General features: G+C 41.8%; 1 protein-coding gene across 1 annotated transcript in view; it reads right to left on the bottom strand.

Moving 5' to 3' along the window:
• Positions 1 to 800: 800 nt before the first annotated feature.
• LRGUK (leucine-rich repeats and guanylate kinase domain containing) overlaps positions 801 to 22380 on the bottom strand; it is a gene marked incomplete at its 3' end in the record, with an annotated part of 47066 nt that continues 25486 nt past the window's right edge. The window contains exons 13-17 of the mRNA XM_010153095.1: positions 16401 to 16602; positions 15269 to 15382; positions 10644 to 10798; positions 7826 to 7914; positions 801 to 935 (exon numbers count right to left, since the gene is read on the bottom strand). Of these exons, the coding sequence (XP_010151397.1) occupies positions 801 to 935; positions 7826 to 7914; positions 10644 to 10798; positions 15269 to 15382; positions 16401 to 16602 (695 nt within the window). The remainder of the gene's footprint in view (positions 936 to 7825; positions 7915 to 10643; positions 10799 to 15268; positions 15383 to 16400; positions 16603 to 22380) is intronic.

Below are 22380 nucleotides of genomic sequence, written 5' to 3'. Positions count from 1 at the left end.
CGTTCTGTGATTCTATGATTCCATACTTATGTAACAGGACCATTAGAGTAAGCCACAGCTATCTTGTAAGAGGCAGAGGAAGTCAGGAAATATAACCCGCTTCATAGCTGAATGCCTAAAAGACACTGAAGATGTAGCTTCTTCAAATCTTCTTCTATCCTCACCTCTATAGAACTTTAAATGGGATAGGAGTTGTGTCCCTCCCATACCTCAGAACCTGTTTGGCTGTGGTACAAATAATTGAGGAGGTTCATCACCTGGGAGCAGAGATGCTGGACAAGATATGAAGCATAGCAGCCATGGTTGAGATAGTAAGGGGAGGTAAAGGTACTACAGAGCTCAGTGCATCCTGATGGGGTCTGCTGTTACCATGGATGAGAGATGAATGTGGAGATCATGGTATCACCCAGACCCTCCCAAATGGTATTCAACAGTTACTATGGCAATCCTCTGAAGAGAGAATGAGAACAAATTCTGATAGCAATATTTGTTTAAAAAACATATTTAACACTTAAGTTCTGTTTTTCTATACCTGGACCAAGTTCCTTTCAGCAACTTTTTACCTTCAAAAGCTCTTGAAATTCCCTTTCTGTGTACGTGAATTATGGTGTCTAAATGAAACCATTCCCATGAATGACAAGACTTTGTTTTATGCTGCAGCGACACATGTTTAATAAGGCTGTTGATGTAACAGATGAGACAACTGCATTAGCTTGGGAAATGGTTTTAGATCTTGCAGATTGCAGCATTAACCTTCATTCCACCCAGCAATGATCTGCCGTCTCAGAAACTGAACTCACCGGCTCTCTGGGTTAGTCAGGGGGAAGCTCTGGTCTTGGGTGGCATTCCTTCCTTCTGAGAGCACAGAAGCATGTATTGTTGGTTCCATTAATTGTTGATGGGTGCTGCTCAGTGCAGGAGTGACTGCCAGGTCCCTAAAATGAGACAAAAAGAAAATAAAGCGCTTGTTACATGAATTTATACACGGTGATAGCACGATCTGTGCTTAGCAAGTTCAGAAGGCCTGTTCAGATGGAGAAGAGTGTTATCTCCAGTGGCAGAGAAGCAGCAATAAGCAGTCGGGGGTAGCAATCCAGGCTCTGTTTATAGCCGATAGAGAGGCACAGCCACAGCTACAGTATGAGCACAGTACTTAAACTCGAGTTTAAATAGGTACCTAAAGCAGGTTGGATGAATCACTCTCCACTGAGACAGAGCAATGTAGGGCAACTTGTTCAGATAGAGACATTTTTACTAAAGACACCCAAAATTGGGTGAGATTAATCCCACCCCTTGTGACTAACTCACAGTTGAGAAGTTTCATCATCACTGCCTCGCCTAAAAAAACCCGTTCCTGGTGATTGCAGTACTGACCCTCTTTGCTCATAGACTCGAACCACAGAGCTAGAACCAAAGAGATGCAGCACTGAAGACTGCCAAACAGCAGAGGTCCTTAATGAAATGCTGAACTTAAAATTATAATCCTTGGAAGATTCCATACGTCCACTGATGTATTCTATGATTCTATCCCAGAGAAGCTGTGGATGCCCCATCCCTGGGAGTGTCCAAGGCCAGGCTGGATGAGGCTTGGACCAACCTGGTCTAGTGGAAGGGGTCCCTGCCCATGGCAGGGGGGTTGGAACTAGATGATCTTTGAGTTTTCTTCAACCTAAACCATTCCGTGAATCTATGAATACCCCCTGTACCAGAGCCATCCTACTAACACAGCTCAAGTCTGAAGGAACAGGTTTCTTTTTAAGGACAACGAGCCTATGTAACTTCTGTGTGTGCCATTTTCCAGTCTCCCTAGGAAGTTTGTCAAGAACATTTTTAACTGCAGTAGCAACTGTTGGGTGCTTGCTCCATGGGAGAAGCTATGTTTTTAAGGAGAGTTAATATATTTTATGAAGGCTCATTGCTACAGTTTGGAAAAAAAAACCCAAATCTGTCAAGCTCTTCACCAAGCCCTTAATCACACCCATAGGCCATTAAGGCAACACGTATACCACTGCCACTTTCCCACAGGAGAGAGGCTAGTGTCTCAAACTGTCTTTTCATGCCTCTTTGTCTGGCCAAAGCAAACCTGTTCCTCCCTGTGGGTCTTCTGGTGCTTTATCGATGACGCTTTCCCCACTGCTCCTCAGAAGTCAGTCCCTAGCCCAATGCACTGTGCGTTGCAAACAAGGATTGTCTACTCTTCATCTTTAAATTTCCCTTTCTTTAGTTTCTTCTTCTTATTAATACCTATAAACAAAGCTTCCCTAGCATAAGGCATCAAGCTGTTATTGTTTCACTGTCAAGCAACTGCTGGCAGGTAATGGTGTTTGTTCGCTATCAGCTCAGATCAAAATCTGAGCCAATTACATAGGAGAAAGGGTCTGATTCCATTAATGGCCCTCAGAGCTGCGTGCTTTCAGAAATCTTTTCTTGTAAATCCACATCACGGGTGGGCGGAAAAAAGGAATAAAAGAAAATCTGTCAGCAAAGAACTGTGTTCTGAGCACAGAAATACACAGCCTGATGATGGAGGTTGTACGAGTCAAAAGCAGAAATCTGAAGATGGGATTCAAGCCCTCTAAGGACCAGCACACCCCAGGAAAATGAACTCTACTTCCTGGAGCAAAGGTTTGGATTCAGAACCTGCGGCCCGCTTTCAGACGTTACATCTCAGTTGATAAATAAAACAACACGCCCAACAGCTAAGAAAACTGCATATTTAAAGGTGTTACAGGGGTGTTTTTTCACCTTCGATCTCTGCACTGTGTCTTCTTTACATTGCCCCTCAAGTTCTGCACTGAGCTTACAGGTGTTTAGGTTCAGAGTGTAATTCAAATTGCCTCAGCTCAAAAAAAAAAAAAAAAAAGAGGGAAAACAGGTTGGAGAACTTAAATAGCACAGTGTGGAAGGCATATCCATGTAGTTCAGAAGGATGTCCTAGTTTTGTCATTAAAAGGGGGATAGAAATAATACTGAAAAGCAAAATTACATTGAAGTCAAAGGTTGACTAGACCGGGTCTGCAAGGAACATATGCAACCAGGTGCACGCAAATGTTATGCTCACAGCAAGCAAATCCGATGTGAAGAGTGTCTCAACCAGAGGTAGACCATGGACCTTCTCTCTTCCCAGCTCTAGCAAGGAGCTCCAGTGAAACTGTAAAGTGTACGAATTTCTTCCGACTCAGAAAAGCAAGATTGCATGTTATAAATTCTCCTCTCGCTGATGCCTGCTCTTGCTTACTCCAGTTCTTTCAGCAACATTTCGACGAAATCGAGAAGTTAATCATTAGCTAAAGGCCTGATCTGAACGAGACTTCAACCCAACCCCTTATTTATTACCTTCAAACACACAGACAACTAGTGAAATTATTCAGGGCAAACCACCGAATGCTGCCTGTACATTATATTAGGCAATGAGACATCAGAATGACTTTAATTACACCTGCACACCGCCACAGGCAAAAAATAAAGAGGCCAGGTTTTCAGTAATTTGGATTTAAGAATCTAAATTTATGTAGATAACCCTGCAGGGCTGCAATAAATAAAATAGGCTAGATTCTTGTGTGACACCACTTTTAAAATTTTCTAACACATCGTCAGGAAAATTGAGCAATATATTTCAGTTTTGATTAAAATGTGTAACGATGAGATTAAGCATTAAATAATATTTTAATCTTTTAATATTTACAGATACATAAGAAATTCAAAACATCTAGTACCTTAGGACCTGTTTTTTGCATATATCATTTTGGGAATCAGTTTCACATCTTCCGTAGACGACAGATTCACTCCTAACTGAAGCAGGGTTCTCATTCTCTGCAGCAGTGCTGCTCAAAAGCAAGCTGAGCTGCTTCTCCCTCTGTTATTTCTGGTCCAGAGCCACCTATTTACACTCCCAGTCCTCCTTCAGCATGGTGCCAACACAAATGGGAAGGAAACTGATCTGGTTGAAAAGAATAACCTGGGTTTTTTTTGGCAAAACCTGATCTGAACCTTCATCCAATTCATCACTAAGGTGTATGGCAGTGGAGCCAGTGGCAGCACAGAGTGGAAGAAAAGGAAGGGGCAGGTGTGTATGAGCCAGCACTGCCACTGAAGAAATAGTAAAGTTAGTGAATTCTTCCTCATCACGTGACAAAAAATGTCTGGACACAAAAAAGTCTACTTTGCACCGATAGATCTTTTCAACCACAGAAATCAGGATACAAACCCTCAAATAACACGCTGCTTTAATGGAGCTACTCACATAGTTTATACAATTAAAATCTAGTCCAACAGCTAAAAAGAATATCTTCAAGCAAGACATTGTAGAAACTTCTAGCTAATCATATTGGGATTTCTATGTGTAAAATAGAATTAGAATAGAATAGAATCAATAGAATCAATTACCTACACATTTCACAAATTTGTTATTTTCAAATTATAATCACCTACTTTTTAAAGTACTTGTCTCCTTTTGCTGCAGGCTACCTGCAATGCCCTCAGCTCCATTCAGTGTAGCAAACACGGACCTTCCTCTTGTATTGCCCAATACAATTTGAAATTAACCCGCTTTAATGAACTTCTGCCTCTCTGTCTGCCCCACGTTGCTCCAAGATGTCACCTCCCCAGGGGTAGAACAGACAGGACAAAGTGCATTCTCACGTCTCCCAGCGACAAGCCTAAACCTTCAGTCAATTCCAACTCCCCTGGAAGTTCAGGGTAAAAATGAGGCTTTGAGGGACTGAGGCAGGGGTGCATATTCCTTCTCTTTTGGCCTCTCTAGAGGAGCAGATTCCTCATCAAGGAGTGCTACGGCAGCAAGCTTACTACAAGATTCATCAGCTGAAACCCTGTATAAGGCTAGATGTGTTACCAGTGAAAGAAATCATATTTTTACATAAACAGCAGACTGATGAAGTGGCCAAAGTACACTCACGGACTGCTGTTGACAGTGAAAATATAGAAAAGGTGTATCATGTTCTAAATACAAATTCATCAGAACAAAGCTGATAAGGTTAAAGCAAGGATGGACAGGAAGAGCTTTTTAAAACTATGTTTTAAACAGATGTGACCTAATCTCTGTATGTAGGCAAGTAAGAAGGGAAGCAAAACCCTCCAAATAAAACACAGATTGAAAGAAAAGAACTTAAAACATGGATATTCCATAGGAAAGAGAAATCTGGGAAGCACTAAAGCCTAGATGGATCTAGACATAACAATGAGATGAGATGTTGAACCTGGGTATCTAATGCAATAAGGGCTGCAGAAAAAGGTCGGTGTAATTTCTGAGCAATGCGTGCAGAGACAATGAAGTATGGTGCCTCAGATACAGGCTACGGTGTCGTCTTCGTCAGCGCTTGTTGTAGGGACACTTTAAACTGAAAGATGGAAATTGAGATTGGATATCAGGAAGAAGTTCTTCAGAGAGGGTGGTGAGGCACTGGGACAGGTTCCCAGAGAAGCTGTGGATGCCCCATCCCTGGAAGTGTCCAAGGCCGGGCTGGATGAGGCTTTGAGCAACCTGGTCTAGTGGAAGGTGTCCCTGCCCATGGCAGGGGAGTGGAACTGGATGGTCTTTAAGGTCGCTACAACTCAAACCATTCTATGATTCTGTAATGATGATTCTATGAAATACTCGCACTGGGACAGGTTCCCAGAGAAGCTGTGGATGCCCCATCCCTGGAAGTGTCCAAGGCCGGGCTGGATGAGGCTTTGAGCAACCTGGTCTAGTGGAAGGTGTCCCTGCCCATGGCAGGGGAGTGGAACTGGATGGTCTTTAAGGTCGCTACAACTCAAACCATTCTATGATTCTATAATGATGATTCTATGAAATACTCCAGACTGATCAATTTTGAGAGTTAATTAACAAATTAGAGAGACATTATGGTAACCCTACTGAATTTACTAAGTATAGACTTACAGAAAAAGATGAAAAGGTATTACAATACATATAGTTTTAGTAAGAACCACAGAAAGGTATAAAATAACAGTCTATCTACCCCAAAATTATTTGGATGCTGCTACTAATATTCCTACGAATAATGACATAACGAATTACCTCGTGTCATCTCAGTCACACAATCTGTGTACAGATTCGTTGCTTAGGGCTGGTTAAAAGCTAAAGAAGGTCACATCACCTACCTTCCCTACAGGCTAGGAGTGTGCCCAAAGACAGTTACCACAGCTAAGGGGACATGCAATAACCTTTTAAGCTGCTCATGACCCAGGTGCATAGTTATATAAGAAGCCAGAAAGAAGGCTCCATCAAACCCTAGGCGATTGGTTCCAAGGGGAAAGCTCCTCTCTTACGGAAATTTAAAACTTGACTCAATTCTGTATGAACAAACATACTCAATACAACAACCATACATTGGCTGCTGGACCGAGTTGCATGACCTACCGGGTTCTCCGCTTCCTAATTCTGCATTCCACAAGATTCCGATTTTCTCTCAGAATTTCAACCATTTTATAGCATTCATATTTATGGCACCTCCTGACTTAACCTCCTGCATGGAATGGGGTGTTGTCTACTCTTGCCTCCAATTCTGCCGCGCGTATCTATCCCTTGAGGCCTGGTAATTGCAAATGCTGATTGGGGGTGACAGGATTTTCTCTCACCTGCCTGACAGCTCTGCCAAAGCAGCCTGATACTTAACTCCAAAACCACTTCCAGTGAATGAGTATTGTGGAATAAAGGGAGCAAAGAGCACAGACTAAGGCAGACTCAGATGAACAGTTCACACTGCAACACTAAATCAAACTCAAAACATCTAGCAACAGAAAACACCAATTTCCATTTTTCTTCTCATTTAAGCATAATTTAAAATGAATGAATCAGCCACTTAAAAAAACCTTTTCTCTAAGTAAAGATCTGGAAAATGCATCATAATTATGCATCTCTGCCTGGAAGCTTCTGCCACAGGTTTTCTAGAGACACTTCAATACAGCACGGTTTTTTAATCCCTTTTTTTTTTTTAAATACTCAATCTCCAGTCTTTGTCCTTGGAATGATGTTCATCAACACGTCTGATATGTACAACTGCTGACTGCATTTATACAGGCCTGAAATGAGCTGAAAGGTGTGAACTTTTCCATTCGTCCCGATCATTGCTGATTTAGAGGCCTATGTGATCCTTTAAATGTCAACGCTGTGAGCCTTTGCATGGCAGGTAGGAATAGTAAGCAAAGAAGAATTCAGATTAGGAAGATTTACACCAGGGGAAGGCAGGAGAGCCAGAAAGGATCAATCAAGGAAGATACATTGAGTTTTAAAGATTTTTAACACCATTTTCTTTGCAGGGCTGTGGCTATGAGGAAAAAGGAAGAGAGACAGTTAAGACAGCATCAATTTTCTAAAATAAATAAGTAAATCAATATATTAGGAAGTGAAGTCAGCTTTCAGAAACTCTGCTTTAAACAGAGACCCACAGAAGGTGTACTGCAGCAAACCAGCTTGTGTGAGCACGGCTGTGACTTTCCAAAACTTAATTACGAGTCATGCTAAAACACATGCCGGAGACTGTGAGCTGCCAGAAAAATGATCCTTTTCTGCTCTCTCAGAGAAGCAGCATGCAATAATTTCATAGTTTTAGACAAGTTACTTGTGGATGGCTCTGCCTCATGCATTTTCAGTATACAGTTCAGGACTGCTGCACCCCCAAGTCAAAAGACAGGTGGTGTGTGATATATTTGTTGATTTAAAAGTGATAGAAAGGAGAGTTGTCTATGAGATCTGCAACCCCTGACAGTTTCTAATCATTCATCCTTAAGAGCAGTGGAGAAGAAATCTTAAACAGGCACTTTTCACTTTATTGCAAAGGACTTGGCTGAAGCCACCCTGTATTACCTTTGAAACAGCTGGGCGTATGCACTAGGTGCCTTCTCTGACAGAGCCTGACGTGCTGCAGAACGACGTCTTTGGAGAGAAGCTTCTTCCTGGTAAAGAAATATGACCAACTTTAGACAACAACCTGAAAGGGTGTATGGTAATGTAAGTGGCTGTGATATCCCTCTCCTTTGCTAAGACTCTGGAGTGTATGCTTTTATTTATGGTGGGAAAATAGCAGAGCTCTATTATAACTAACAAGGTGCTGAATGTGATTCACCGATCAACACAAACCCAATTTGGGTCTGAAATCTTAGTGGCTTTGAAAAATGTTCTTCACCTCCAATGAAGCTGTTTCTTCAGAGTAGTCAAAATGCACTAGGATGTAGCAGGAAGGCACATCGGCAGAGAACCACTTTTAATGAACTCCAACCGCCCTATACGTTAGAGCAGGGATAATTCTAGCTGTGCTGTTATCTTAAGTTTCTTTTCACCAGCAAAGGGCTCAATACAGAATAATTTGCCTCCATTACATCTTAAATACACTGTCTCCTTGCTCCGGCAATGCAGAAAACCTGCTGTACCAAGTCTGTATCTACCAACATTCGCCCCTGAAAGAAGGAATTGCCTTTTGCAAATTTCGCTTCCTTAAAGTGACTGTGAGCACCTTGTGATCTCAGCAAACTGGAGAATGTGCTCCTGAGTTTTGAGTTGAATCAACGTGTGCTGCAGGACAATGTAATCCCTCAGGTCCGACAAACGCAGCACCACAGTGTGCTTACAAAACAAAATGTAAATCACAGAGCAAAGTGGTGAAATTCTGCATTATCAACTGATACCCATCGATAGCTATCAATTAGTAGCTAAATCACAGTCTAACAGAGCTGTTTTGTCACGGTGTGAGCAATGAAGGAGAATATATTTAATCTGCTGAATGCTCACACTATGACTTCTGTGAATTCCTTCCCCTTCACTCTTTGTGCTAAGTAAGGCTCTGCTTAGATGCTGGGCTGCGTTTTATTTTGCCTTCTTTTGATGAAGACCCAATTCTGACCCTTTTTTCTGTGTAGATTACAGGTATGGATACCTTCCTGTTCATACCTGCACAGTTAATTACAGCCGTACAGAGTTAGTGCAGGGTTGGCATGCTCACACGGGATAAGGCTGCAAGGAATCAGCTCTGTTGTCTTTCCCTGAGCAGCAGATCCTGCCTCTTACTTTGCCTGTGGCTAATTCACATTAATTACATCATATTTTTTATTTTCCAGTCCTGCATGATCAGGATGGGATGTGGTTACTGCACTGACAGCACACTATTTGGGTGCCAAAAGCACAAAAATGATTTTCAGTCCCAAATGTAACAGCTTAGAAAACATTTTACTTTAAGGCCGCAGACATATTTATATTCTTCTCATTAAATATGGTCTAAGAGGCACCTGTGTTTCACCTTGAACGTTTTACTGTGTTGACACTTCAGCTAATGCTGTAAAGCTTCCTCTGCATGTAAAAATATATTGGAAACTTAGTGTAGTAAATAACAAAAAGGTATTACCAGCACTGAACAAGGAGACTAATGAGAAAGAGAGCCTTGTGGCCACTGAGTTAAAGCCAAGCTAAATGACAGCCTCCTTCGCCATAAACCACTTCTTCCTGACTTGACAAAATGTAAACTTTCAAAATAAAAATAAAAAAAGATTGAATTAAAAATGAGAAAAATAAATTGCTGGGGTAGGAGTGATGGCAGCGTTCCACCAAGGTAAGAAATATGCTGGCTGCTCTCTCACATTAAACTAACAAACCTGTGGATGAAGGGAACATGAAAATAAACACCACTTGTGACATTTTTAAAATTCTGCATGGCCTGAAAAGAGGTATTTCATTTCAGAAGACTGAAAGATGGGAGGTTCCTTATTTATGTCAGCCATTTTACAGTCATACCTTTCTCCACACCTAAGAGAGTCTTTTCTAAAGCCTGGGAAATGGGGGTGGGGGGGCCTGTTACTCTGCTCCATCTACAGCACTAATTCTAAACATCACAGGCAGCTATAAATACAGAGATAGTGGCAAAATTGTACAGCAAGTCATGCCTGCCAAGCCATCATTCATCATAATGACATCATCACCCTGGAATGGAACAAAGTGTAAAGCTTTCATTTTTCTTTTTCTCTTTCTCCTGTCACTGTCGTATAAAAAGACCATTAGACACATCTGCTTCATAGCCCCTAACTCCCCCACTGCCTGCAAGGAGAATGAATGCCTTTAGGGAAAGGACTGTTAAGGAGAAGTAAAAAAAAGAGAGAGAGAGACATGAAGCTGAAGTTGTAAAAGGTTATTTGAAATCCAAGCACATTGTTGAGTCTGTTGATTGAAAAAGTAAAAGCAGGTGAAAAATGTGCTTAAATTTGATCTCTGGCAGTTATCACTAGCGTACACCCTGAAAGGCTCGGCCGAACGAGTTTTTCCATCGCCACAGGATGGCGTACATAGGTAATTTTCACTGTCCTATTAACGGCATTTAACTATTTCCTCTGGATAGGATAGTTTCATATCTTGTTGTAGAACTGAGCCATGATATTCCGCTCCCTTACAGCAGTGCACCACTGGATGAAATCGATTATTTAGACTTATTCCGGTTTAAAATTGAGCAGAGAGCCTGTTTTATCTGAGTTTACCTGCCTCATCCTCATTAATCAGCTTTAACTCTGGGGAACTGGTAAATATTGTTGAAATGAAAGCCTGACAGAGAACAAGTCAATTTTCTCTGGGGAAAGAAAGGTCTAAGGTGTTTTTTGCATACAGCTTATTATATCTGTCTGAGGTTAGAGAAAATGCTCCTTACCACAGAGCTCAATTGTGCACGTTTGTCTGAGATGCCTCCTGGATATTTTTCGGTGGAAGAGTCCGAGATCTCATTAACAGACAAAGACCAAGTTGTTCCAGCGATTACTCTGCTCAGTGACAATCTTTGCTCCTGTAAGAGCCGTATTCTTGAACCTGCTGTGGAAAAGACACACCTCAACAACGATATTCTGAACACTTTGCTTACAGCAAGCAGAAAGAAATGAGCCATTTGCACCTCTCATCAGCTGGCTTTTGGCACAGTTCTGGATTTGCACAAGATAACTGTGGAAGTCATAAAGGATAGAAACCACGCAGCTCCCCAAAAGCTTTTAAACTTTTCCAAGCACTTCACCGACATAACAAATTTATCCCCCATGAACAGTTAGGCAAATGAAGTTATGAAAAGTCTAAAAAAACCCACCCCTACATTAATGGACTAGGAAGAGGTACTCAACCATGTGTAAGTGAGCTTGTTTTGTTATGGATGCTCTGACATGCAGGTCTGTTATGACCTCTAAGTTAAGTACAGTCTACCTACTTAAAAGATTTAACCTTCTCAGAGCCCTTGGAATGTGATGGGGAGTTGGAGCAGGGCAACTTTTCTTCTATTATTTTACTGAATTTCTGTGAACAAGAATCCAAAGACTTGCACCACTGCTGGCATCAAACAGGAAGATGAGCCAGAAAGCTGGTGACACAACTTACTTTATCAAAACCCAGTTTTTTCAAAGTTGAAAAAAATCTGTAAACTGGGATGTATCCTGTCTATAAAATAAAATAGTACCAATAAACGGTATCTAAATACGAAATTAAGTCACGCAAAAATTTCTATAAATATTCATACATGACAGTCTTTGCAGAAATGCAATCATAAGAGAGGTTTCATTGTATTGTGTGGCATATCTAAGCACAAAAACTCACAGCCTAAGAATTCACATACAAAGGCAGTGGATGAGGGGCAGAGACATCCCATCCATACGCACATTCATTGTATTGGGTTTGTGTGGCGGGTTTTGGTAGCTGGGAGAGGGTGACAGAGATGCCTCCTCGGAGATGCTACTAGAATATCCCCAATTCCAAGTCAGTCTTGCCTCTGGCCACAGCTGAGCCAATTAGCACCTCTTTGATTAACTTATTTTAAGAGGGAAAACCAAGAAAATCTGCAGAGAAGAACGATGAGATAAAGACACCAAGGTCAGTGCTGAAGGGAAGGGAGAAGAGGAGGTGTCTGGAGCAGAGGTTCCCCTGCAGCCAGTGGGGAGAGGGCAGGTGGCTGCAACCAAAGAGCTGTGGGATGCCCAGGCTGGAGCAGGCGGCTCCTCAAGGACTGCACCCTACCAAAGGGACCCACGCCAGAGCAGTCCATGAAGAACTGCAGCCTGTGGGAAGGACTCATGTTGGAGAAGTTGGTGGAGGACTGTCTCCCGTGGGGGGGACCCCACCCTGGAGCAGGGGCAGAGTGTGAGGATCCTCCCCTGAGGAGGAAGGAGCGCCAGTGACAGTGTGCGATGGACTGACCTAACACCCATTCCCCATCCCCCTGCATCACTTGAGGGGGAGGAGGTAGAGAAATGGGGAACAAAGGTGAGCCTGGGAAGAAGGGAGGGGTGGGGGGAAGGCTTTAAAGATCTGGGTTCATCTTTCACTGTCCTGCTCTGATTTGATTGGTAATGTATTAAATTGATTTTTATTCCCCAAGTCGAGTCTGTTTTGCCTGTGACCATAACAGGTGAGTGACCCCTCCCTGTCCTTGTCTTGACACACCGGCCTTTCCCTATATTTTCTCTTCCCCATCCCACTGTGGGGAGGAGTGAGTGAACGGCTGTGTGGTGCTTGGTTGCCAGCTGGGCTCAAATCAGAACATCATATCCTAAATAAGGTTATTTTTCTTAGCATATCCCCTTATTAAAAAGTTTCAACAGTCATCAGATGACTCTCAGCCTACCCATACTGCTCATTTATAGCTGCCAGATCTGGTGTTAAGAGCAGAGGAAATGAGATTTAAGACTGGCGAGTTCTGTTTCAGGCACAGTAAACTACTCACTTTGACACTGAGTAATGAGTAGAGCCTAGCCTTCAGAGGTGCAGAGCTTCACACTGCCATAACTTCAGTGGGATTCCTGATGCCCAGCATCACAAATAATCAGTCTTTGGTATAAATGTCCATTTCCTCATTTGTACAATACAAATACTAACACATACTCCACAGGACTGCAGTGAGATATAATTAATAATTGTAAAGTACCGAGTTCCACAGATGAAAGCTGCTAATGCAAGTACAAAGTGTTACCAGCTCTGAAATATATTATACTTCTGCTATAAGAAGTTTTTTAAAAGAGGAATTTATCTATTTTCTCCCAGTATTTTTACCCTATACGTGAGCAAAAGATCTTGCACAGCAGTTCATTAAAAAAAGAATTAACAACGTATCATAATCTCACACAACCAATCTTTCCCCTGCTACTATCTTACTAAAAATGTCCATATTAAAGACAACCTTGGGGCAAGTTTTTTAAAATAAATTATTTCACACAGTCCATAAGAAGAGATGATCTCTAGAAATAGGATAGTTAAATTTATTTAAACACCTATAAATGAAGCTCTAAATGAATTTAATGGTGCATAGTAAATTTAAAAGTTACTTTATGGAGAACAGAATTACCAAAATCTAGTACTGTTAATGAAGTTTCTGTAACTAGTGACAAGTCATTCACTGAAAGAACTCAGAACTGCTGAGGAATACAAAGTCTTTTAAAGGAACTTCAGATACATACATATATATCTTAAAAAATACAGTGATTATTGAAATCTTTTATCATTAATCCTCCCCCTTTTTCTTCTTTCCTGATAGTCTAGTTAGGGTTTGGTGGATTTTTTTTGCCTCCCAGGACAAAATGTCTCCAGTGCTTCATGAGACAATAAGCAACAATATTATAGCAAATAAGGCAAGGAAGTCTTTCTCACTTCAAGCAAACATGGAAGATCTGGAAATTAAAATAAAATCTATAGAGTTTAAGATTAAATAAGATTCTTCAGAAATGTCCTCATTGCTGTAGCACTGAGATGCCACAATATGTGCAGAAGCTTTTTTTCTTATCCACTGGGAAATCAGTATTTATTAATTCTTTCAGGATACAAAATAACTTGAGATGATGAACTGATGCATTTTACACTATCCTTCATTAACATTTTCAGACATTTTCACTCTCCCTTCAGCTAATTTTATTTGCAGCCTGCTAAGTCACACAGAAGGTCATGAATATTGGCTCTGTGTTACTCAGGAAACTCATTAACCCTCCTGTTGTAACGCATCTAAGCCAGGCAACCATAAACCATGGAGGCTCTTGGACTTAGAGGACAGAGTTCACATAAACGAGCTGCTTCTTAGTCCATGTTGTGCAACATCTTACTAGAATCATAGAATCACAGAATGGTTTGGGTTGGAAGGGACCATAAAGATCATCTAGTTCCAACTCCCCTGCCATGGGCAGGGACCCCTTCCACTACCGTAACATCTCTCTCTTATTTCTTTTTCTCCAGTATTTTAGAGGTCATATTCTGCTTTCATCCCAGCTGGTAACCTGCTCTGACTGGAATAAATTCAAGGGTTACAGCTGATTTCTCACAATATGGTAAACTAATCATAGTTATGCTGCCTCTGACAAGAGTAGTCCTCCTTTCTTCTACCACAGGCAGCCATGAAGCTCTTCTCCTGCATCCTTCTTTCCTTGAGCCGATTCTATAGCTGCATGATGAATCATAGAATCGTAGAATGGTTTGGGTTGGAAGGGACCTTAAAGATCATCTAGTTCCAAGCCCCCTGCCATGGGCAGGGACACCTTGCACTCGACCAGGTTGCTCAAAGCCACATCCAGCCTGGATGAGTTGGATCAAGGAATCAATCTCTCTGAAAGTTGGGTTTTGGTTTTGCCTAGGTTACTTTATGGATGGAACCATTCCCTGATCCAGATTACACAAGACTGCACAATCAGAGAAATAAGAGCAAGGAGCATGCTAGAAATGCACAGTCGGGAGAGGTGAGCTGGGCATGACTGCGTTTTGCACTTGGAATAGCTGGAAGTGATCATGAGGCTCCAACCTTAGTCATTCAAGGGCTAAAAGGTTTCTGTTAAACACGTTATTCATCATTTGGGTTTAGCCTGCAGTGGTCTAAATAAAAGCACTTGGAGTGAATATATAAGTTGCCTTCACTCATCTTACTATCCCAGTTTTCATATACCTCTTCACGCTTCTGGCTATCCTGGGGAAGAGAGTGCCATGCCACTTCCTTACTGCTCAACAGTTTGATAGGCACAAAGCTCTCAGCCACGGACACATCTCACTTGTGATTCATCGGGAATGAACGAGAGATCCTCAGACCAAAAGCAACCTCAAAGGAGAGAGGCAACTCACTGCATATTATTGCCTCAGGGCACACAGTGATGTTAAGTACCTGGAAAGAACTCCATTAAAGATTCCGATCCCAGGGAGGAATCTGCCCTGGAAACCCATTACAGACACAAGCAGTCTCACACATTGAATCGTTCACCAGTTTCAATTCTTGGAACAAGTAGGAATACTCTACTGATAAAAACAGTAGTAGCATGTGCCCACACACAGTACCTGCTCCTGCTCTGCCACTCAAGTCCTGATGGCTATCGAAAACTGGGGGTGGCTCCAAATCCAGGTATGCCTTTACGAGGAAACTCAGCTCTGTGAATGCCTCATCCAATTCATCTGCAGAAAGGGATATGCGTGTAATGGGGGAGAGAAAGGATACATGAAAAAACCAAGCTTTTGTCAGTAAGAAGTTACAAATCACAGAGGTTTGACCCAGAAATGCATTCTTAACTCATCCAGCTCATCTCTTTGGGAGAAAAATCTTCATGTTCATAAATAGCACGTTCAAGAAACTAATCTGAAATTCATCTCAGTTTCTGCATTCTAAGTATTCTCCTCCTGCAATTTGATTTACTGTTTTATTTCTTTAATGCTATATTTAAATTGCAAGTTCTGTATCCTTGACAATAAGGACAAGCACAATATTCCACCAACACTGTGGCGAACCACAAAAATCATCATCTCCAAAAGGTAGACACAGAATGAACTAGAAAAGGATTCTTCTCTACCACCTGCTATCCTCTACTCCTAAATATAGAGAAGCAAACATTCATTTTAATGAAATATCTACCACCCTCACACTCCTTGTTTCAGGCTGGGGGATTTGGGCAAGTTACTAAGCAGAAGAGTCCTGCAAGGAAAAGCTTTGCAGCAGCCTCTTCTTTACAGTGAGGTGTTGCCGGACAACACATCAGCTGTCATTTCAACACTTGAAAAAAGTCTATCCTGCCCAAAGATAACTGGGCCTGTTAGATCAAAAGCACCTCTGAACCCTGCCCAGAAACCTACAGACAATTAGATGAGTTTAACATTCTCATAGGAGACAATACTTAACAAGTCTGCTGCTGAGTTCAATAGTTGGTTTGCTTTCAAATGGGCTTAAAGCACTCAGACTTAAAACTTGGACATAGCAGAGTAATTCAGTCCTGACAGACCTCCAGAGCTTTTGTATTCCTGGGACAAGAATTAACTGGGAAAATGAATTACGGGATAGTTTAAATGGTTATGTTGAACATAAACCATTTTTCATCCTTAATTTAGGACTTGCCAGCAGCTTGGTTTGCATAGTAGTTTCAGTCCACCCAGTGGTGTGACATTAGAAGTCAGATTTACAGTATGAAAGAGATTAATTTACCTGTGTTGAGTACTGCATCAAAGTATCCTGGAAAATCCTGGCTTATTTTGATGTACATGTCCACTCTGGAGACTGCCTCTTCAATCTCTGGTCTGCTGAACAATCCTTTCCTCCGCAGATGTCCCTCATATTTTTCTTTGTTCATTGGTACTAACAGGATATATCTGGGTTGAAAGTAGGTATTTTTCAAGCTACGTACACCCTTTAAAATTAAGCAGAGTGACACTAAGTTTTGTTCCTGAAACTGTGTGCCTATTGAACTTGTAGCTGAGTTTAGGACAACTCTGTTTGTCACAAATTGCTGTGAAAGCAGTACTAGAAAACTGTATCCAATCTATAGGTCTCCAGGGCTAGCATCCAGCTTTACGAAATAGGCGAGTTCAGGGTGAAGTGCCCCAAAGCCACATGTGGAAAGCGTTGTAAGACTAGTATCACTGTATTCTAAATACACTTCTGAAAGGATCCTTGTAGTCAAATTCCACAGTGATTTAAAGCATCATACTTCTCATACCCACCAGTTCACAGCGTTTCCTTCTTTTCCATCCTTTCTGTTACACCACCTAGTTGTTTGCAATGTGTGTATGCTGACTCACACTGTTGTACTGACACACAGCACAACATACCTGCAACCCCACCGTGACCCTTAGCTTTCCACTGTGAACAAACTCACAATTTCTCCTCAGCTGGTGTATTTTTCTAAGTGAAAGTGTGACTGTTGTACTGACACACAGCACAACGTACCTGCAACCCCACCGTGACCCTTCGCTTTCCACTATGAACAAACTCACAATTTTCTCCTCAGCTGGTGTATTTTTCAAAGTGAAAGTGTACAACTTCACCAAGATACAGATATATTTCATTTGCTGGAGCAACTTGCAGTGTTACCTCTTCCCAAAACTGGGTATAACCACAACTCCACAGCAGAGATATGATGTGCACATTCTTCATCCGTTACACTCTAGTCAGCCATCTCAACTTCAATCATCTTTTTCAGCAGTAAACTATCTCAAATAGGACTTTCAGTAGAGCAGACTAGGAAGCATTTACTTGTGCCTTCCATCAACCCTGCTGTAAGGACAACAGCTCAGATCAGCACTAATTGACAGCTGAAGGCTGTAAACACCTATAATCATTTCAGCTAGATCTGGAAAAGGAGACCTGTCTGCATGCTAAGGCTTAAGGTCTTCTAAAATGATGCAGGTAATGGTCCCAATCCTGAATTTCCAACAGCTCTCTGTCCTGTTGTCCAACAACTCATACTCTGAAGAATCTTGTCTCTCTCACTCTATCTACACATAAACCAGAATGTCATAACCATGCAGCCCTGCAATACTACTATTGCCGTAAGATTTACACTGAGTTTTCAAGACCTGAGGACTGAGGCTTGTCCTACTCGCTCTGAACCTCTCCTGACTTGGCTGTAACTTTGCTTTACCCGGTTCAGCTGTGTCAGCAGTATCTCTTGTTGCCCAGGTGTCTGTATCTAGTTGTTTTACTTTTGCTTATCTTTGTGTGGTACAACCATAGTTTCATATGGATAGCAGATGTTCCAGGTAGAATGAGATGTTTATGGTTCAACGTAATAACACAGCGTCGATAAATACAGGCCTGGCATCATAGAAAAGACCTTGAAAAGGGGAAACACAGGACACAATGTAGAGGACTACAGGCATGGGATAATAAGAGATGCAGCACAGTCTTGACCTCACAGCTATAAACATCTCAATAAAGGTCAGTTAAAAAATGAAGGCCTGGAGCTCAAAAAAGCTGGTTTTAGGGGCAACAAGAAAAAATAGTATCTAGCACATGTAAATGGCATCATGTATCATGTATTCTTGTATCAGGAACAGTGTGGCCAGCAGGAACAGGGCAGGGATTGTCCCCCTGTACTGGGCACTGGTGAGGCTGCACCTTGAATCCTGGGGTCAGTTTGGGGCCCTCACTGCAAGAAAGACACTGAGGGGCTGAAGTGTGTCCAAGGAAGGAAACAGAGCTGGGGAAGGGTCTGGAGCACAGTTCCTGGGGGGAGCAGCTGAGGGGGCTGGGGGCTTCAGCCAGGAGAAGAGGCTCAGGGGACACCTTATGGCTCCCTACAACTCCCTGAGAGTGCAGAGGGGGTCGGGTCGGTCTCTTCACCCAAGTGACCAGTGATAGGACAAGAGGAAATGGGCTCAAGTTGTTCCAGAGGAGGTTTACATTGGATATTAAGGAAAATTTCTTTCTGGAAAGGGCTGTCAGGCATTGGAACGGGCTGTCCAAGACGGTGGTGGAGTCACCATCTCTAGAGGGATTTAAAAGACACGTGGACGTCACGCTTAGGGACATGGTTTAGTGATGGACTTGGCAGTATTATGAGTTAGACTTGGTGATCTTAAAAGTCTTTTCCAACCTAAATGATTCTATGAATTCATATGTAACCTGGAGCTGCAGATCAGCGAAGAAAGAGAGAGATGTAAATATGTGGGCCACTGCCAACCTCATGAAGTTCAACCAGGCCAAGGGCAAGGTCCTGCACCTGTGTCGGGGCAATCCCAAGCACAAGGCCAGGCTGGGCAGAGAATGGATAGGAAGCAGCCCTGAGGAGAAGGACTTGAGTGTGTTGGTTGATGAGAAGCTCAATATGACCTAGCAACATGCACCTGTAGCCCAGAAAGCCAACCGGATCCTGGGCTGGATCCAGAGCAGCGTGGGCAGCAGGTTGAGGGAGGGGATTCTCCCCCTCTGCTCTGCTCTGGGGAGACCCCACCTGCAGTTCTGCCTCCAGCTCTGGGGCCCCCAACAGCAGAAGGACACAGCTGTTAGAAAGAATCCAGAGGAGGGCCAGAAAGATGATATATATATAAAAATTATCATTTTGGATGTTTAATGATCATTGGGAAAACAAAACAAAACAGGCCAACAAGCCTTATAGTATCTGGTGGTGAAAAAATTATGCAAAATTAAGTGAGACCATGCGTGTTATTGGACTGTAGTAAATGTATGGAAGCGCACTTAATTTTCACTGAGGTATGATACAGTTTCTTCACTAAAGTGGGTAGGAAAAGAGAGGGATTAATATATCAAATTTGAGCACTGACCATTACTTCATCAGAACTGACCACCTCGCCCTTAAAGCTGGGGTTCTCCAGGATAATTCTAAAATATAGTGAAATACAAGCAAAATCATACAAAAACCAATAATAAGTTGAACACTTACTAGATTTTTTTTCTTGGTTGCAGCATTCTAAGTATGGAACATTAATCCCTTCTAAAAATTTGAGGGAATGATTCTGGGGAAAATACTATTCATTTTGGTGAAAACTAAAAGGGAGAATTTGGGGCACAGAAATCTTTGCATCCAGCTATGTGACCATCTACTTTCAGCTAGGCCTGTAATCATTCAGAGTTTGGAAAACCAGCAGAATCCAGACCCACATTCCAGCCTAGTAACACCCTCCTCATCTGAAGTTGCACCATGAATGAATTCTTTCTCTGATAAGAAATAATGTAACAAATGATTTGTCTTTCCCAGAACTACGTAGGAATAGGAAGGCAGACCATCAATAGTCTAGGATGAGCGGGGAAGAGAAAAAAGGAAGAGATACAGAAAGCTGCTGATGTGCCCAATAAATCTGTTGCACAGAGGCAATAGCTTGAGTGACTGTCTAACATGAAATAAAGGGAGTATAAGGAAAGTGACCTTAAAATAAAGAATGGGAGAATACAAGGAGTTGACAGTTTGAAACCAAAGAGATATTTGGAAAATTAAAAAAAAAGGAGTAAAATTTGAGTTTCCTGAATATGCATATGAGGTCAGGAAAGATCAAAGGACTACCTGAGTTTAGGACATCCATTCATTTAATATAGCTAAAGCACCTCCATTTTTTCAGTTAACAGCATGAAGTTCTAGAAAAGATGTGACTAGTTTAATATCCTACTTTAACTCCCCAGCCCAAATGACTGGATAACCAGCAACAAGTGCAATCCCGAGTGGCCTTTGGCAGGAGACAAGGTGCACTTGTATTTCTGGAAGCATAATGAGACACATTACCCACTCTGCCACTACACCCTTTGTTGGAACGTGCAACTCCTATGCAGGTACTGGTGGGTACACAAGCAAGGGGAAGGCGCTGCAAACATGCTTACTCCAACACGTAGCTGCGTGTCAGAATTGCAGCAGCTTCACAAACTCCAAGTGTAGACTTGGCTAGGTTTAATTTTTAAATTTTGTGTCAGTCTCCTTTATCAGTGAAAGATATACTCTAGATTAAAGGGAATGAACAGCTTAGTCTCAGCCCACAGACCATAATTAAAATTTCTTTTAATAGTGCTAAATCACTTTTGTTATGAGCCTCGAAGAAGATAATGGACTTCAATAACTTCTATTCAGATACATAACTCATTGTTATTGTTTCTCATCTGCTAGCAGAGTCCACAGTGATACAAGACTCTGCATAATTACTACGTGATCTTGAAACTTCGGTGACAAAGGAGTTTCTTAGCTGCCTGTCCATGGCAGTAGCTCCGGTAACACCCAGAACAAGTTATGGTCACTGCCTGTGTCATTGGTTTAACCTTCTTATGAATAAACATGACGTTCCATTAAGTTCTTTCTCCTAAATTATTTGATAACACATCTACTTTGTGAAGGATTGACAGCTCTAAAAGGCACTCCATTCCATCATATTTAATCTTCTCCTATTTTTCTTCCTTTGTAAATTTAGGGTCTGTCTGGCAAGACAACACACACAATGCCGATTGAAATCTGTGGAGACTGAGGGTGATTCACAGTTCTCACAAGACCGAGGAAAAAGAGGAAATGGAACTACACAGAGATTAAGTTGTTAATTTGCTGTTTCATATCAGTCAAGTAACAGGCACTTAAGAGCAGGATTGCAGCATTAAATTGTGGACCATTCCAGCAAGAAGCTACTAACTTTTTAGCCCTGACATGCTGCTATTCTGTTATTTGTACGCTTACATGCAAGTCAGTAGATTTGTAGATTTATTTTGGCCAAAGGGGACTAAAACTCCTTATAAATACTAAGGAACATAACTGAAAACTAGTTTTTCAATCATAAGTTTCAAAAACAAAATAATATCTTAAAACTAATTAAATTTAGTATCAATTTTTGCTCAAGTCTCCCTAGTCATTCCCCTACCTCTGGATGTGCAATTTAGGATGCCATGTTAGCACTGCAGTCTCCTACATTTCGTTTTTTGTATCTATTGTTATTTTCCTCATCTATCATGGAGTGTAGTCGTGTTGGTTAACCTGTAGTAATCCCCCAGAGGTAGAGCTGAGCTTACAAACACAGTGAAACCCAGCAACACCCAGTATCACATGCTGGGCACTCTATGGTCTCCCATTTTGAAAGCTTGTATAGACAGAACTTATTTTGTAGAAAGAATTTGGAAGGAAATGTAGCATGCCCCTCCTTTTTGTCACCTCAACCCCTAGCTAGTAAATCTTGATCTAAGATAATGAGAAGTACATAATTAGAAAATTAGCTAAAAAGTTATTCTTTTGAGATTCCAGTAGACAGGATTTAAGACTTTGTTTTTGACCTAGTTTCTTAACGCAGCAAGACTTTGGAGATTCTGCCATCTGTGCATGTGCACCTGACAAATCTCAGAGAGGGTCCAGTAATCCCTCAAAGAGCCTGCATCTTTTAATAGTTCTGCCCAAAATATTGCGGCAGGCTTGCAAACATCCTCCACGGCTTCATCAGCAAAGAGAAGCATGGCATTCTTTTAGGGGTGACCAGTAGGTGTGCAGCTCTAGACTAGTCCCACTGTAAGCTGCAGAGGGGAGGAAAGCACAGCGCTGAAAAGCTGAGGATACTGTAGTGGAAAATACTGGTGATGTGGTGGGGAGATGAGGCTGCTGAAGATTGAAAATATAGGCCAGGAAATTTTAAGAAGCCAGCAGAAGGATCCATCTGACTAAATGTGGGTATTTCGTGAGATCCCCCCCTGGAGTGCTGTGTCCAGCTGTGGA

This window comes from Eurypyga helias, unplaced genomic scaffold (assembly GCF_000690775.1).
Source record: "Eurypyga helias isolate BGI_N326 unplaced genomic scaffold, ASM69077v1 scaffold10686, whole genome shotgun sequence".
NCBI classification, from domain to species: Eukaryota; Metazoa; Chordata; class Aves; order Eurypygiformes; family Eurypygidae; genus Eurypyga; species Eurypyga helias.
Note: the sequence above shows the minus strand (reverse complement) of the source record. Positions and strands in the feature narration are given on the sequence as shown.